This window comes from Galleria mellonella, unplaced genomic scaffold (assembly GCF_026898425.1).
Source record: "Galleria mellonella isolate WM207_F2 unplaced genomic scaffold, CSIRO_AGI_GalMel_v1 utg146, whole genome shotgun sequence".
Classification (NCBI taxonomy): Eukaryota; Metazoa; Arthropoda; class Insecta; order Lepidoptera; family Pyralidae; genus Galleria; species Galleria mellonella.
In genome coordinates this window covers 5,425,313-5,441,681 of record NW_026441999.1, presented here as the reverse complement: position 1 = coordinate 5,441,681, position 16,369 = coordinate 5,425,313, and the positions used below count along the sequence as shown (strand labels likewise).

Sequence of the window (16,369 nt, the reverse complement as noted above, 5' to 3'; positions counted from 1 at the left end):
TCGAAAACTTAATAGCTTAGTAATACACGATCTGACTCATGAATATAATACTGATGTTCAGTAATCAGAGATTGGTTATCTATTGCCGTTGTCATGTAACACTCTCAAAATATTACAGTAAATGTTTTAGTACTCGTTTATTTTTACATAACAAAGAAATTTATTGACTGTTTGTGTCCAAATAAATAAAACTCACTCAACAACGGCTTGTACGAATTTATCTAAAAGAATATATATATACAAGTCTATTGAGTGAACCGTCTTTTGTATCAACATTGTTACTTATGTTTACTATTGCTTGAGAGTTATATTCAAACTGCCCTCAAGATTATTAATTATTAATCAAGTTTTTGATTTGAATAAAATAAATTGTTTTCCTCGTGAAGAGATACAATTTTCCGTGAGCGTTAGTAATCGATTATAATTATTGTGTTAATATTGTTCATGACTGCAGATGGTTACTAACCTACTTCCATCGGGGGAAGGGATTGTTAGTAATGGGGAGGTTGGTCCCCATTGCTATTAATATACCCTATCAGGTCAATTTCCGGGCGGTTCCCCCTGGAAATTGTTGTGACAAATTTATCGTTGAATTCGTCACGATGGGCTAACTGACCTGCCTTTTCATCCTCACCAATCATCCCTTATTGATGCTCCGCCAGTGTATTCCATTAAAAAACAACCTACTTCCATCAATCGAGCATAAGGAAACTTAGAGGGTTAGAATTTTCTGGTACCCACCTCTGGATCCAAGGGGAGCTACGAGTTATGTGCAAAGATAATATCTCTGCTGTCTTAACCCCCCCCCCCTGAAAAATCTTCATTATAGGCGTGTTTTGGCTTCATTTGCACTAAGTTATAGCAGAAAAAAATACTTACCTATTTCTTATGCGGTCTATCAGTTACGGGCGCGAACTGTCTAGGCTCGAGATCGTAACCTTCACAAACTAGAGACGAAGACGAAGGCTTGTATTTTATGCAACACTTGCGCATCGCCTCGAATACCCGCTCGCAACGTACCTCTTGGTAGTTGTTCTCTGTTAAATAACAATAACCATTAAGTAATGTACTTGATACTCGAGTTCACTATGAAAAAAAGGTTAAGAACATCTGGGGAGAGAGATACTTCTGTCTCAATTACTAAGCAGCTTGCGGGCACGTTCATAATGGTGAGAGCTTAACAGTGACGGTATCAATATAACCTGTTAGGTCTACCTCCAGACAATTCCTCTGGAAACCAAGCGGAGTTAACATTGTCTCATAAAAAAAAAAAAAAAAACTTGATACTAAATACATGTCTCAAGACCTTTATGTCAGTGTCGATAAGAAGTGATACCTCTAATGTTAACGATTATGGATTACGATGGCCTCTGACTGTCAGGCGAAACATGTTTGGCATCCTTACCCTATTCCTCTTTGGGTAAAAAATATTAATAATTTAATTCTTAATTTCTAGTGATTTCGAACTTGGTGTTGGTAGACCCCACCACATAGAGCTTTGATCTCTGGTTAAAGTACTCAATAAAAGAAATCTAGATATTAAAAATTTGATACAAAAGTATTAACTCTGGGCTGGTATATTAAAGTAATTGCAGTTTTTTTTATACCACTGAGGTGGCAAACAAGCATACGGCCCACCTGATGGTAAGTGGTTATCGTAGCCTATGAACACCTGCAATACCAGAGGTATTACGCATGCATTGCCGACCCTGAAAAAACCTCTTTACCCCCCTTTTGAAGAACCCCATGCTGTAAGTTATTTTATAAAACAAACGGAGTAAACTCTCCCACTTCCAGTTAGTAAATAGGCATGGTTAATTTTCGTGAGTCACAACTGACCTGGTTAATTAATTAACATTGTTAGTCTGTGAAAAGTATCACAGATTATTTAACACATTTACAAGTTGCACTTTAAAGAAAAATGAAGTGAAGCTGAAGAGTACGTGAAAAGATTTTTTTTTATTTTTTTTTATACAACTTAGAATGGCAAACAATTTTTGGATTTGAACAGTTGGGTGTATAACGCGAAAGTGTGTGGATGTAACAGTCCTATTTGTTAGTAAAATATCCTATTAGGTCGACCTATTAGGCGTGGTTCCTTTTGGAAACCATTGTGGTTAATTCTTGTGGAATTAATCAGGACGGACCAACTGATCTGCTTTCATTCTCATCTGTTATCTTACACTGGTGCTCTGGGATGAAAATGGAATGGTAACCTTACCTGTGCTATTGGTATACCAGTGAGAGATGATCAGGAAAAAGCTGAGGAGGAAAGCAGGCCAGTTAACTCATAGTGACACTTTATACAAGAATAAACTACTATGGTTTCCAGGGGGAACAGCGTGGTCGTCGACCTAACAGGATATGTTGCTAGCAATAGGATTTTAGGCAGGCAAGGTTAGTATTTCATTTTAACCGGTAAAAAATATGCTGGTCGAAGAAAGAAAGTTTTCAATTGATTGATTCAAAGTAAACTTAAAGATTATGAAATATTAATGTTACGTGTTATTGTTGTATCAGACGTAAACTGTCCACTGCTGAACATAACCTCTCTCATGTTGCCAGTAGTTGCCATGCTTGGCAAGCGAATTGGCAATCGCAGTTTAGTTTGGTTATGTTTTTAAAAGGACGCTGCTGCCTATCCCTTCACCGTAAACTCTCTTAGTCGAATGGAAGGAGTGGCCTATTCTATGCCAGGTCCTACACGGCTAAATATTAAGTATGAAATGCTAATGTTAAATGAATAACGTAAAACAATATTCACCGTATGGCGAGTGACTGACCGAGTACACGCCCATACGATAAGAAGTGTAACGGCGAGTGGCGATAACTCCAAATTCTGATAAAATATATATTGAAAACATGTACAGTTCAATTATCTATTTAGTAGGATGGCATATTGCGTCTTACTATGTATTGTTTTAATGCAATTTAGAATTTCTTCGACTCAAAGGTTATCTGGATGAGATTGCTTTAGCGATAAGACCGCATTTTGTTCTTTTTAAATGTAATATTTTTTTTTTGTATTATTCTTTAAATGGTGCAATAAAGAGAAATAATGGCAAACAAGCTGACTTACAACCTATGTTAGTAAGTAACCGTCGCGTATAGTAATGTGTTTCATTACGTATAATGTCAACTTGTACCCTTCATGTGCGCTGGTAAGATTGATAAGATGAAGTTTTTTTATTTATAGGTAAGCATTGAAGTAATTAATACTAGCCATATTCCGTGGCTCTACCCACGTGAATCAGTAGGTACATAAAGTGTTCTACGTGCTAAGTTAGGATATAAACTATCTGTGTAGCAAATTTCATACAAATCCGTTTAATAGTTCTTGCATGAAAGAGCAACGAACATCCATCCATAGTTACAAAGTTTATTATATTAATAGAAAGGGTAATTCTATGGAGGATTGGTAAGTTCTCAATGCACAATCCGTAAATGGTTGGACCGATTTGCGTCCAATCTAAAATTTCAATTAAATCAACTTTCAGATAACAGAGTTTTTTTTATTAATATATGGAACTATGATACCATAGAATGTACAGATTGTAGTTTTATTGATAGAAAAAGGGGGGAAAGGGGTTGTTAGTAATTGAGACTGAGAATTCCCATTGCTAGCAATATACCCAACCAGGTCGACCTCCTCGCGGTTCCCCTATGGAAACTATCATGGTTAATTCCTGATGAATTCATGATGGGCTAACTGCCCTGTTTTCATTCTCATCTATCACCCTTCACTGGTGCTCCGCCAGCGTATCCCGGAAGCGCAGGTGGGGTTACCATACCATTTCCACCCATAAAAAAAAAAAGATATCTTTACCTTACTATATATTATTTATATGTTGTGCTGTGAATCAGTTGTAACCCAGAATGAAATTTGATATAGGACACATAATACTTCAATTCTCAACAGTGGTAACGCATGAGTGGAGCCGTGGGCATGGACAGTAAATTTTATTTCATGATACTCTGAATTCGTTGAATATTTTCCTCTATAGGCTTGTTGTGTGTGTGATGATGATATATTAGAATATACAGGAAAAGACTGGTTTATGATAGGCAGAAACAGAGAGTTGTGGAGAAAGATGGAGGAGGCCTTCACCCAAAGAGGGGTCCATATCCAAGAATCAAATAATTACACTAACAATTAGTTATTAAGAAAAAATATAAAATAGATTAGATACTAACAATACTGTAAATATATTAGGAATATAGAAATAAATAAAAGGCTTTATTATTATTATTATAGGCTTGTTGTTACTAAAGTTATCGAGACACTTCATTACTGTTTGCAATAATAAGCAATAATTATTATATAACTCGAGCCGTCATAGATAAAACATCTATCAAGCTATAATTATATATTTTTTTTATATCCGTTGTTATATTTATGTGACGAGAAATGATTATCATTTTAAAATGTATAAAGTATTATTTTCTTGACGTGATAATGCTTTATTCTTATTTTTTTTTTTAACAGAATTCACATCTCCCCTCTAAAGAGGAGAGATTGCGTACTAACCTTCGGCTGAAGCACAGACGGCCGGAGTTCAGGGCGCCAGGGAAATAAACCAATTTACTATGCGAGCAGTTCTTTTTTTATGGTTGAAGATGGAATGGTAACCCCGTCTACGGTATCGGTATACATTGACGGGTCAGCAGTTAAGGATGACAGGTGAGGATGATGACAGGTCAGTTGGCCCATAGTGACCACTTGAACAAGAAATAACCACTATGGTTTCCCAGGGAAACCGCGTGAAGGTCGACCTGATAGGGTGTATTCCTAGCAATGAGGTTGTTAAATCTCATTACTAACAATCCCTTTTCCCCTTGCGGGCAGTATTTAGATGGCCGCTTTCGGCATCTTTCTCGGAAGAACGCTGCCTTGGAATCCCAACCGTCTGAAGTGTTATACTAGACCGGTTTGGATAACATCTTCATCGTCGTCAGGATGATTTTGGTGGATGTCACCCCACATATTTCGTTCATTTCGTGAGCTAAGCCGAGATACTTCTTCTTGGTTTCGGCTTTTACAAGGTTCTCGTCATGCTCTATTGTGACATCCGTCCAAAACACCCTATAAATGTTATAAACAAAATCACAAAACATACAAGCGAACCTATCACTTAAAGGTCGTTATATTCTTAAAAAAAAGGGTAAAGTTCTTAATCAATTTTGTTTCAAGAATAATTAATTAGCAGCAAACAAAAATGGATTTTGTCTATTGGACGTTTTGTCTATGAATAAATGCAGACTTCAACATGCGTACATATTCAATAGTAAATGGATAGATAGATACCTACTCTGTATTGTTTCCTTAAACATTACAGTAGTAACGTTATAATAGATACAAACAATTACAAGAAATGATCACAGTAAGAAAATAATGGGCGGCCTTATCGCTAAAAGCGATCTCTTCCAGGCAACTTTTGAATGTAGCGGAGTAATTTTATTTTAATGGATGATAATGAAATGGTAACCCCGATGAAATGGTAAACTGCGCTAACGGTATACACTGGCGAGGCACCAGTGAGGGATGATAGGTGAGGGTGAAAAGACAGGTCAGCTAGCCCATGTGTTGATTACACTTGGAATCTAGCACGATGGTTTCCAGGGGGGATCACGTGGAGGCCGACCTGATTGAGTATACTGCTAGCAATTGGGCCCTTAGTCACGACAAACAATCCCCCCCCCCCCCTCCTGTAGAGGAGTAATTATAAACAGTTAGTAGTACAAATAGAAAGCGATTAATATTTCCATTTGTTGTTAATTTCATTTCGGTGTTTAACTTCAATAAGATTTGGTAGTCTTTTTAATAAGGTCTTTTAAAACAGATTATGGAATTAAAATTATGTATGTGTAAATCCATTGAAAACTTGCTTACCATCAGCGTCGAATTGAGAAAATCGCCGGAATAATTCGGAAAATTTCCTATCCCCGCACGAATTCTAATGATGTAATCAAATATAGTGTGCACGATGCGGTCGAATCGCTTTATTATCGACGTCGTGCGGATGATAGTGGCCCTACATTTTTATATGAAACCTTACAATTTAGTCAGGGTTGGAACCGATCATATACGTATAATACGTTTCGTACATTTTTCTAAATTCAAATCGTATTGATTCAAATACTTCTTTACAAGCACTTTTAAATGTTTTTTTCTTTTTTTTTATGAATGCAGTGTTTGGAATGTTGTTATTTGTTGAAAAGAGCCCGTAATAAACTGAACGGTTACCGTTTTAAATCTCAGTTAACATTATGTGTATTTATTTAAATGTACCGTCTAAAATTACATGATCAACTACAGTGCATGATCAACTAATACCATGCACGTTTGTCATTCAAGTAATCGTTTAGTGCGTAATAGGCTTTATTCAATAAGTGTTTTAAAGTATGAATGGAATTATAATTCTGTCTGTTCAGTTGTTAGTAGTTCTGAGAGGCATGTTAGTATTTGGTTGCTAGCAATATGCTAGTGACTACCATTATAAACGCAAAAGTTTGTGAGGATGGAACGATGCTTGTTTCTTTTACATGCAAAAACTATTAATTCCTGGTGATTTGTCTGACCAGGTTCCATTTATGCCTAAATAAGCGGGGTAATAATAATGGTTGGGATAGCGTTATTTTGGCAATAGTAGTTAGAAAATTAATTAGTCTATGAAAGGAACATACAAATCTGAAAGCATTCCTGCTGACAGGTTCAATTTGTGTTCGCCAAATAAGAGAACTTAATAATTACACAAAGATTTTTTACTAATGTACTGAAGGGTAAAATTTAAAATTCAAAAATCATTTATTCATGTAGGACATTTTAGCCGCTTATGAACGTCAAATTTTTACATTATAATTTTATTTTTTTCCCTACCGTCCAGTTCGGTATATAGATCCAATTGAGAAGAACTGGCAAGAAACTTTTTTTTTTAAAGCCAGTTTATTTACAATATAACCACATCACCAAAAGTTATAGGTACTAGCATCGAATGGTCTTCCTTTTGGACTAGCTTGAGACTAGTCAATAATACTACCTGAGATTCGGAAGGATTTACTTTCAGTCCAAAAACCTTATTCCAATTACTTATATACATACTCTATGTTAAAATTAAACATAAACGACAATAAGGTATTGTCTGAAATAAAAATCAGTGTTCAGCAATTTATACATATATTTTATTAACAATATGATATAATAGACACGAGTTTTTAATCCCTTAAGAAAAACGATAACTTTTTATACAAGAAGGTAGTAAATTAATTTGATGATATAATAATAAAAAGAAGATTAAATAACATGGACTTCATACTAATTTTCATGATTAAAACATACTAATGCTATATTATTACTCGGGAAACCACATGTGGACTAAGTTTTCGCGAGTACGATGACGTTCAGTGGAAATTTCGCCATTGGCATGTGTATAATCACGGTTAGATGCCATTTTGAAACCTAATTCAATATTACAAGATTAATTTTCAGTACACATTTCAAAATGCATTTACATTTTAAAATTGTATCGACGTTGTCTTTTATTGTTAACAAAATCGTATTTCTCTTTTATTTCGTTGTGTCTGTATTTTGTTTAATAGATTAAATAATAAAGAGGCAATCATAGAATTTGACAAGTTTGTAGTTAGGAGTGTACAGTACAGTCGGCGTCAGTAACGTCCACTCTATACCCAGACAGCGGTGTTTACTAATGTATGGGGACTATAATCATTTCCTAATATCCCGACAAAAGTTACAATTGAGACGAAGTACGCTTGATACTTTCAATTGATATAAATTGATGTAGGCACCAACTATACAATGCAACATTTTATTCGCTGTTTTCACCATTTCACAATAATGCTTAAATATGAAAATAAAGTTAGTAAATAGGTAGTGTAAGACCATCAGTTACAAGTTTTAATACGACAGATGTATTTTTAATGTAAATAGGGTTTGTAATTGTAAGATGGCACTGTAGGATATTATCTTTTCTAAGTCATGATTTTTCAGAATTTAGCTACTTAAAGTTATGGAAATAAAACTTAACTGGAAGTACTACCATTTGCATAAGTAGCAATAGGTGCATAATAATTGCACTATAAAGTTACGTTCTTTTTATATCATTAAATATTTTCTTCACAATGTGCTTGAAGAATGAAAGGATATAAAAAGAATTAATATGACAATAAATAAAAATGTCTCAGTGCGCTACCTACTTAGCATACAAACAGTCTATCAGCTATCTCACATGATACCATTTTGGACACTGTCTTAATAGATTATTGTTAGTACGTGTATTACTTTTATTTTATACTAATCACACTTCGTATTAACCAACAGATCTTCAACCGTGAATCAATATTTTTATTTTTAACAATCGTTTATATAATTGAAATATCTTAATTACGCAATCCTATACAAAATTTACATTATTTTCAAACGTATCAAAATGCAATGTGAATGCACATCAAACAAGCTGGTGATGGGGCCTTATCATGACGCCATGGAGAGTGCACATTATCATGTAATGCTAATTATTTCAAGTGAAGTCGAATTAATGATTTTATCATAGCTACCTACAAACCACATACTTCAGAAAGCCCGTGATCTGTTACTTCTATTATATTTAATAGTCTTTTGACATATACATTAAAGCTACTGTAATAATAAACTATTTTTATTTAGGACATGCGGCCATGAAAGTAAATAAAACTTATTTAATAATAAAGGTCGAAATGTTAAAAGACAACTGGTTCAATGTAAAATATGTAAAAAACAAAATAATTTCTTACAGCAATTTCAACTATTTTTTTGTGAATCTTCCTTTAGACGTATTTATTTTCGAGGGTAGATTTACATTTTGAAATACGACCTTTTTTTATATGCGAATACAAATCAATGTGAGTAAACATGCAACAATATAAATAACTGTTATATTTCTTGTGTAAAAAAAAACAACAATTATGATAAAAATACTGATAATAGGACAAGTTTTTTATCAATGCATATTAACAATAAATAAATGTAGTATAATTAATTGTAGATGTTGATTCAGTTTAAAAATTGTGTAGATTTATTTGTAGTTAACATAAAATTGTAAAAAAATTAAATAAAATAATTATGAAATGTAATAAATTAATAAATCAAGGTATGAAGTTTTTCACTAAATTAAATTCTAAATCGTTTATAAACAGAGCAATAAGACAATTTGACTTCCGATTTTAAAATCAGTAATTTTGAATTGTGTAGTGGCTATGCAAATTCCAACGTTAAATATGTAATTTGTCTTTCCTTATGAATGATAAAAAGTAATAAAAGATATGAAACAGGTACCTTTAACCTTACAGATAAAAGATTTATAAAAAAAAAAAATAACAATTGAGAACTTTTAAAATTTTATAATATGGCCATTTCATTTATCAACTGCAGTCTTAATATTTTGATTTAGTGAAAGCTGCTAAGTATTTCTCACATTATTGAGGGTAGAATTTGTTTCTTTATAAATTGATTTAACTCCAAAAGCATTATAAAGTAGATATACATTTCATTTTTCAAATTATTATCTAATATCTTCCTATACCAACCACAACTGGATTGCTTTCATTTATACATATAAACTATTAGCTTTATTACAATTACTCTTGTAATAAAGGAATATATATCTATTTATAAACATTATTATATAGAGGCTTATAGCAATGTACACTTAATTTCATAGAATGTTCTACAATTAAATGTCTGAAACATTGGTAATAACTTTTAAATGTTTTCAACATACAACTAAAAAAATGTGGTACTACAATAACATGTCCAATATTGTGTATCAGTTGCTTTTTTCTAAACAATTGTCTTCAAGTAAGAAAACATACAGTTCATCTCGTCGGCGACTGTTAAGTCAACCGAGCATGTGCATATCGGCTATTGACTTGAATTGGCTTCCACTGTTTCTGGTCGATTTAGTATGGGTTTTTCAGCAATTTGTGGCTTCTCTGAAACTGGTGGTTTTTCCACTAGCACTGGTTTTTCTGCAATCGGAGGTTTGTCTTCACTTGGCTCAACAGATTGCTCAGTAGCATCATCAACCTCATTATGAATATGAGTGTTTGATAACTTATTTGTTATTATATCAGGTTTTTCTTGCTCCATTTCACTAGGGCCATTACGTTTCTCATCCTCATTAGTTGATGGTGAAATTGACCTCTGAATGGAATTCTCTGGGTGCAAAGGGGATACACCTCTAGCAGAATTGTCTTCACTTGAAGCACTCAGCTGTCTTGGTGTTGATGAATGAGCTGGATGTGATAATGTCTGTGGGAGGTGTGGATTATGTAATGGCAGTCTCGACTTATCACTCTTCCTCCATAGTGTTACTTCTTGTTGTTTGAAATAACGCCGGTCCTCTGTGTCCATAAGGACCAAATTCAAATAATACCTTACAGAGAATTTGTTGTTTATGTCCCTCATTGTAGGTGTTAGGTCATAACCAGCTAAAAACACTCTAATAGGAATGCTCTCACCCCTAACTGGGGCCCCATCCATGATTTCATATTTAGCAACTGTCTCATTCTCTGTAAAGGTGTTAGGCCCAGAACCAGTTGTTTCCCTTTTAATAATTGAGATTTCCATATGTCGAATTTTGATTCGCACAAGAAGGAAATAAATTTTGCCCACTATTACGTCTTTCAAGTGATACTTTGATTTGTTATATTCAAATTCTATGTGCAAACAATCTTCTATGCCTACTTCCATTTTTATCGAGTTAAGCACATCAGGATAGCTGCATAGCGTGTGAACAGCAATATCCACTTCTTTTACTATGTCTGTGAGACGGCGTATGATTGTCGCTCGAAGGAAATACCTTAGTCTGACATTAGCGCCTGTGTACACTTCGTAAGGTTTTTCGACGTTAGCAAATTCAAAAGGATACGAAGTATGTTGTAATAAATCTCCAGGACGAGCTAATTCCTTCACTAACGATATAAATTCATGGTGGTTGCCTCTGTCGTAGAATAATTCAATCTGACCTATAAGCTCGACCTTGATACCTTGATGTTCTAGTTTTGATCCTGGCTTCCTTAAAGTGACGTTCACACGACCAGAGACAGTTTCGCCGTCGTAATAAAGTAATAACTTCTCTTTTTTGCCGTCATCGGTTTTCACTTCAGCAACTTTTCGTTTGTCAGCATCATCGAAATGTATTTCGATGTCCGCCGTCTGGCCGAATCCAAAGAAGCTCATTTTTACACTTAACTGTTACGCGAGATTTCCGAAACTTTTACGTGGCTTTCGACAAGAACAATAATGAATTATTTGAGCAATACATTGAAAAAACGGCGATGAAACGCCCGCGAATCGGTAAGGGGATTGAAAGATTGAAGCAAAGATGGCGACTGATATCATGTCGGCTGTCGGCAAATAGGTTAATAAATAAATTTATGTGAATAGAACTCACCAACAAGGCATTTCTGGATGTCACAAGCAAATCTCTTGCAAGGGTCCTTCGACATATATAAAAACTTGTATTATTTTTTTACATAAAGTATTTTTAAAACATGAATTTCAATCATGTGTACATCTGTAAATTTTTAATATGGCAACAATTTTTAAATGAAATGAAAACAAATTTGATAAACTACTTTAAAATTATTTTTTTACATTTTTCTAACTTTATAGTATTTTTGGCATGTAATTTTTACTAAATTATTTTAAAATTCATGTATTTATGAATATCATTAATTGTTATTATATTTTTTTATATAATTGTAACACTAATAAAAAATGTTGCCAATCTTACGTAATCACTAAAAGTCTAAATTCAATTTCGCCAACATTCATCGATTATTTTCCTTTTCATTTCTCGTCTCTCTAAATTGTAAATGGCGGATAATAAAACTTTATAACAAAAGTGAGATTCTTATTTAATAAATCACTTCAGATCTCTTGTAAATATGGAGATAACTCGTACCACGCTTGGAATTGCAGCTGGAATAGCTGGAACAATATTTCTTGGCTACTGTGTGTATTTTGATCAACAACGTCGAAAGGATCCACTTTTCAAAAAGAAGTTGAGAGAACGTTAGTATTATTATTTTATTAATAAATTCATTTAAACTGTACTTATCAATCTCATTTATTGGATAATTCCATTCATAACCAATTTAGGCAGGGGCTCATTTAATTATTACAACGCAATCTGCTGGAACATTGCGCAAAATATAACCTAAAATTACACCACATTACATGTCTATTTCCCTTTTCAATTGTTTTTCGCTTCATTACATATTTAAGATCGTTATTTAACATCAGTATATTATATCTGATTGGATAATTAAAAGAATTATACGTAACAGTGACATTGACATGGTTGCCAAATTTAGTTCACGAATTAATGAATGATCGAAGTTCTTTTATTATATTAATTTTGTAATTGGACCGTCATTAAAATATGTATAGATAAGTACATAATTAATTTTGAATTTATTAACTTTTATCCAATTCAGACAATTTTGAATATATATATATATATATATAATTTTGATTGTTTTGTATAATAATATATATATTATATGTAAAATTTAATTGTAGGCAGACAGAGGGCACAACAGAATTCATCACGGTCACGGACCCTAGGTGGCCCATTGCCCGATTTGAGTGACCATGAAGCTATGCAGAGATTCTTTTTGCAACAGGTAAAATGGCTCCACACTACAATACATAACCATTATGAAAAAGACCAATATTGACATTCATGGTCTTCCTGTATAGGCAACAATTATCTAGAAAGTGGTTATTGTCATTGCCATACATAATGTGAAGTATGTTTCCCAAGTTTACTTTGCTATGTATCTAAGAGACAGCAAACATGTGGTGAATTTATTTATTTCTAAATAAAATCAACAACAATTGACTTAAGTATTATAAAAATACCTAGAGGAAATTATAAAGAAGTTAATTGATACTCATAACTGTTGGTTGTAAGCAATACCATTGACAACTTAATTCACTGTATTATCTATGGTACTCCTTATGTCTCATACTTAAAAATTAAGGTTTATGTCTCACCATAACATAGCAATAAATTTGAATAGGAATCTATTTAGTAGTAATAGTGTTTGATTGTGTCCTATGAAAAAAAAAAAACTCGACTTTAAGGAAGTGGTTTTTAGGGCTCTGTATCACCAAAACAAAAAATGGATGTACAGAGGAACATAATGTCCATTCATCTGTCCCTCTGTCTGTCAAGACCCCTTTTCTTAGGAATGCGTAGAGTATCAAGTTGAAATTAATATCATACAATAAAATCTTGAAATTTGGCAAGAAGCAAAGTCATGTAGCACAAATAAAGTACATATTTATTCAAAATAAATTATAACTATGATTACATAGGATTAATTATATAACATTAAGGATTACCTTGTGTATAATAAAGTAAAAATTATAAATAAAGAAATGCTCACAGTATATATATCTCTTCTTTAGTAAATTTTGTCTGTAAAACAAGATAAAAAAATTCCTGTCTTTTATTTACTGAGACATCAAGGTATATTATATTTTTTTTTTACAAATATTTCAGATTCAATTAGGTGAAGAGCTCTTGGCTGCAGGTGATCTGGAAGCAGGTGTAGAGCACCTTGGTCAAGCTGTAACAGTTTGTGGTCAAACACAGCAATTGCTCAGTGTGAGTAAATTATGTAATTTTTTAGAAGTGTTCTTTTTTATGATGAGTTATGATATTAGCAAATTTTCATTAAATTTTAATATAATGAATGATCAAGATTTTAAATGAAAAAAAAAATTTTTTTTTAAATATGTATTTAATGCTATAAAACAGGGGTGCTCAAATGACCAATCATGGTCTACCTTGACTAAAAAAGTTTGTATTGTGCTAAAAACTAATATTTTTGCCACAATACAGCCTGCTTAGATTAGAATCCTGCATCACAAATACTTTTTTTTTTATATATTTGATAATGGAACGATAATCCCACTTGTGCTAATAGTATATTCTGGCGGGATCCAGTGAGGAATGATAGGTGATAATAAAAAAGCAGATCAGTTTGCCCATCGTAATGAATAGATCTGGAATTCAGCATGATGGTTACAAAGGGAGACCACGTGGCCATCAATATGACAGGGTATATTGCTAGCAATGGGTCTGATAGGCTGCATTATTAACAAACCCCTTCCCCCATCATACATACTTGCTGCCTCTTAACGTCGATCGATCATAGTCTAACAATATTGAGATAAATCGCCAGCAGTTCAAGTTTAAGCACCTCTGCTATAAAAGAACTAAGGATATATGAGAGCGAAACTGAAATTCAGTCACTGTTCTGTGATTTTCATACAATAATTTTGTTGTGTAGGTAACACTGTAAATTACATATTAGTCTGTCTGCGTGTCATCCTTATTAGACACGGAATATAATGATTCTTTTAGAACAGTCTGTGGTGTTATTGCTTATGTTTATCTCTTACTATGAGGTGTTGTTCGACAATTCATTTTGCTTAAAAACTCGTCATCATAATCCTACCCGTATCCCAATTATTATTTGTGATTGGCATTATATGTTTTTATTTTCCATGTTGCATAAAAATAGTTTTGTAAATTTTCAAAACTAATTTTTCATTTCAGGTGCTTCAACAAACCATGCCAGCGCCTATCTTCCATTTACTATTGAAGAAGTTACCAGAGGTGTCTGAGCGTCTCCGCGCCAACATAAAGGCAAGCGGTAATGAGCTGCAAGAGGAGGATGTTGAATAAATAGTTGCGTTACAAGTCTCGCACACTCCTGTTACATATTGGTAGGCTTTCCGTTTTTGTGTACAGTCAGATCACACTACATGAAAACAAGTGTAATATTATTGTTACAACTATTGGCTATTTAATTGCTTTATTGATGAGGTATTTAATATTTAAAAAGTTGTATAATGCAATTGTAATCGAAATCGGTTCAAAATTAAAGAACGGGAAGAGCATTTAAAAACAAATCAATGGTATTACTTACCATTATTAATTATATTTAAAAAATCCAATTCAATTATTGATTAAAGTCAATTTGATTAATTCATCTCACATTGAAGGAATGAATGTACAATTTAACTGACAATGATTAAACTCAATGGAGTTGTCATTCTCCAATTCATTGATAATGCAGATTATATTATTGTATTAAGTTTAATATAATACCTGTATTTAGATTAGCGATGCAAAGAATTGTAATTTACGAATTATATGATCTATGAGCCCAAATATATAATGGTTCAATCACAATGCTAGGTGTCGAAATCCCTCTACAAACTAGCTAAAGGCATATCAAAAAATTATTGACAAGTGTTATTGTACAGTGTAGGGTTTTGTCATTCTTAAGCAGAACATACTGAAGTATGTGTTACAATGCACATGCATTTGTATAAATTCGCACGTTAAGCACACATGTGCTAGAATTGTCTATGGTAGACGAACATCATTATAGGGGGAAAGAAGGGGGGTGTAAAATCATTTCGTATTTGAGAGCTGCACTCTTATCGTTGTAGCTCTCGCCACTCACTACGATTTCTAGTGAATCTCTTCACCTCTTTTTCTCCCTTATGTCCTTTCACCACATTTCAAAGATTCACGTCTCACATCCATACACAGCTATACTCCAGTATAAGTGGGTCGTGTACTCCATAAACTTTGTAGACGTGTCTGAGAATAAATATGTTTTTTTATAAGGGGCTGGACACCCTTCGGGATACTTTTTTTTTTAATATAGTGGTGTAAGCTCTCACTGCTGTTATAGTGAAATTGATGTACGCAATCACGGAAAGTGCCTTCTTTAGTACCTTCTGCTAGTTTTGTCTCTATTTCAAACTTCCCGTTCCTAGTTTAGGTTGTTTATGGTCGAGTTGATAATATGTTACACGTGAGAATCTGTATTATGAGTGCCCAATTTTTAACCTTTTCTCTTTCACATAAGATTAATTATAATTGAGAAATAAGTACGAATAAATAGTGTGTAGTTAATTTTTAAATTTGCTATTTAATTTGTTATTTATAATTAGTATGTCGTTTATATTTCACATAAATCAAACATTACCTGTTGAAATTTTCGAGTAGCATTGGCTGTGATACAAATTAATAAGGGAAAAGTTCACCGTTTACAGAAATATTACTCAGATGGAATGCGACGTATGACGCTGGTGAAACAGTATACTTGTTTGTTAGTGTTATATTTAGGTTTTTGTGTTCACAACAGTTAAGTATGCTTGTGAGTTTTGATTGAGGATTTTATTGTAAAATAAAAGTATTGTACAATGGTGGCAGTTTTATTTTTACTACCTATATGTAGACTAAGCCAATTTTTGTGTGCAAGATATTTTTATTTG

At 33.2% G+C, this 16,369-nt stretch overlaps 2 protein-coding genes across 2 annotated transcripts; one reads left to right on the top strand and one right to left on the bottom strand.

The window, feature by feature from the left end:
- Nucleotides 1–7,157: 7,157 nt before the first annotated feature.
- On the bottom strand, nt 7,158–11,408 carry LOC113523226 (vacuolar protein sorting-associated protein 26B-like). Its single transcript, XM_026909108.3, has one exon. It carries the CDS (start codon nt 11,234–11,236, stop codon nt 9,917–9,919), a length of 1,320 nt encoding a protein of 439 aa, XP_026764909.2. The 5' UTR covers nt 11,237–11,408; the 3' UTR covers nt 7,158–9,916.
- A 401-nt stretch (nt 11,409–11,809) lies between these two features.
- Nucleotides 11,810–16,300, top strand: LOC113523165 (mitochondrial import receptor subunit TOM20 homolog). The gene is made up of 4 exons (XM_026909029.3): nt 11,810–12,073; nt 12,584–12,687; nt 13,572–13,676; nt 14,634–16,300. Exons 1-4 carry the CDS (start codon nt 11,947–11,949, stop codon nt 14,760–14,762), a joined length of 465 nt encoding a protein of 154 aa, XP_026764830.2. The 5' UTR covers nt 11,810–11,946; the 3' UTR covers nt 14,763–16,300.
- The last annotated feature ends 69 nt before the right edge of the window (nt 16,301–16,369 follow it).

Coding starts and splice junctions, on each gene's coding strand:
- LOC113523165 (XM_026909029.3), top strand. CDS start 11,947: ATGGAGATAACTCGTACCACGCTTGGAATTGCAGCTGGAATAGCTGGA. Junction 12,688..13,571: donor AGAGATTCTTTTTGCAACAG/GTAAAATGGCTC, acceptor CAAATATTTCAG/ATTCAATTAGGTGAAGAGCT. Junction 13,677..14,633: donor AAACACAGCAATTGCTCAGT/GTGAGTAAATTA, acceptor TTTTCATTTCAG/GTGCTTCAACAAACCATGCC.
- LOC113523226 (XM_026909108.3), bottom strand. CDS start 11,236: ATGAGCTTCTTTGGATTCGGCCAGACGGCGGACATCGAAATACATTTC.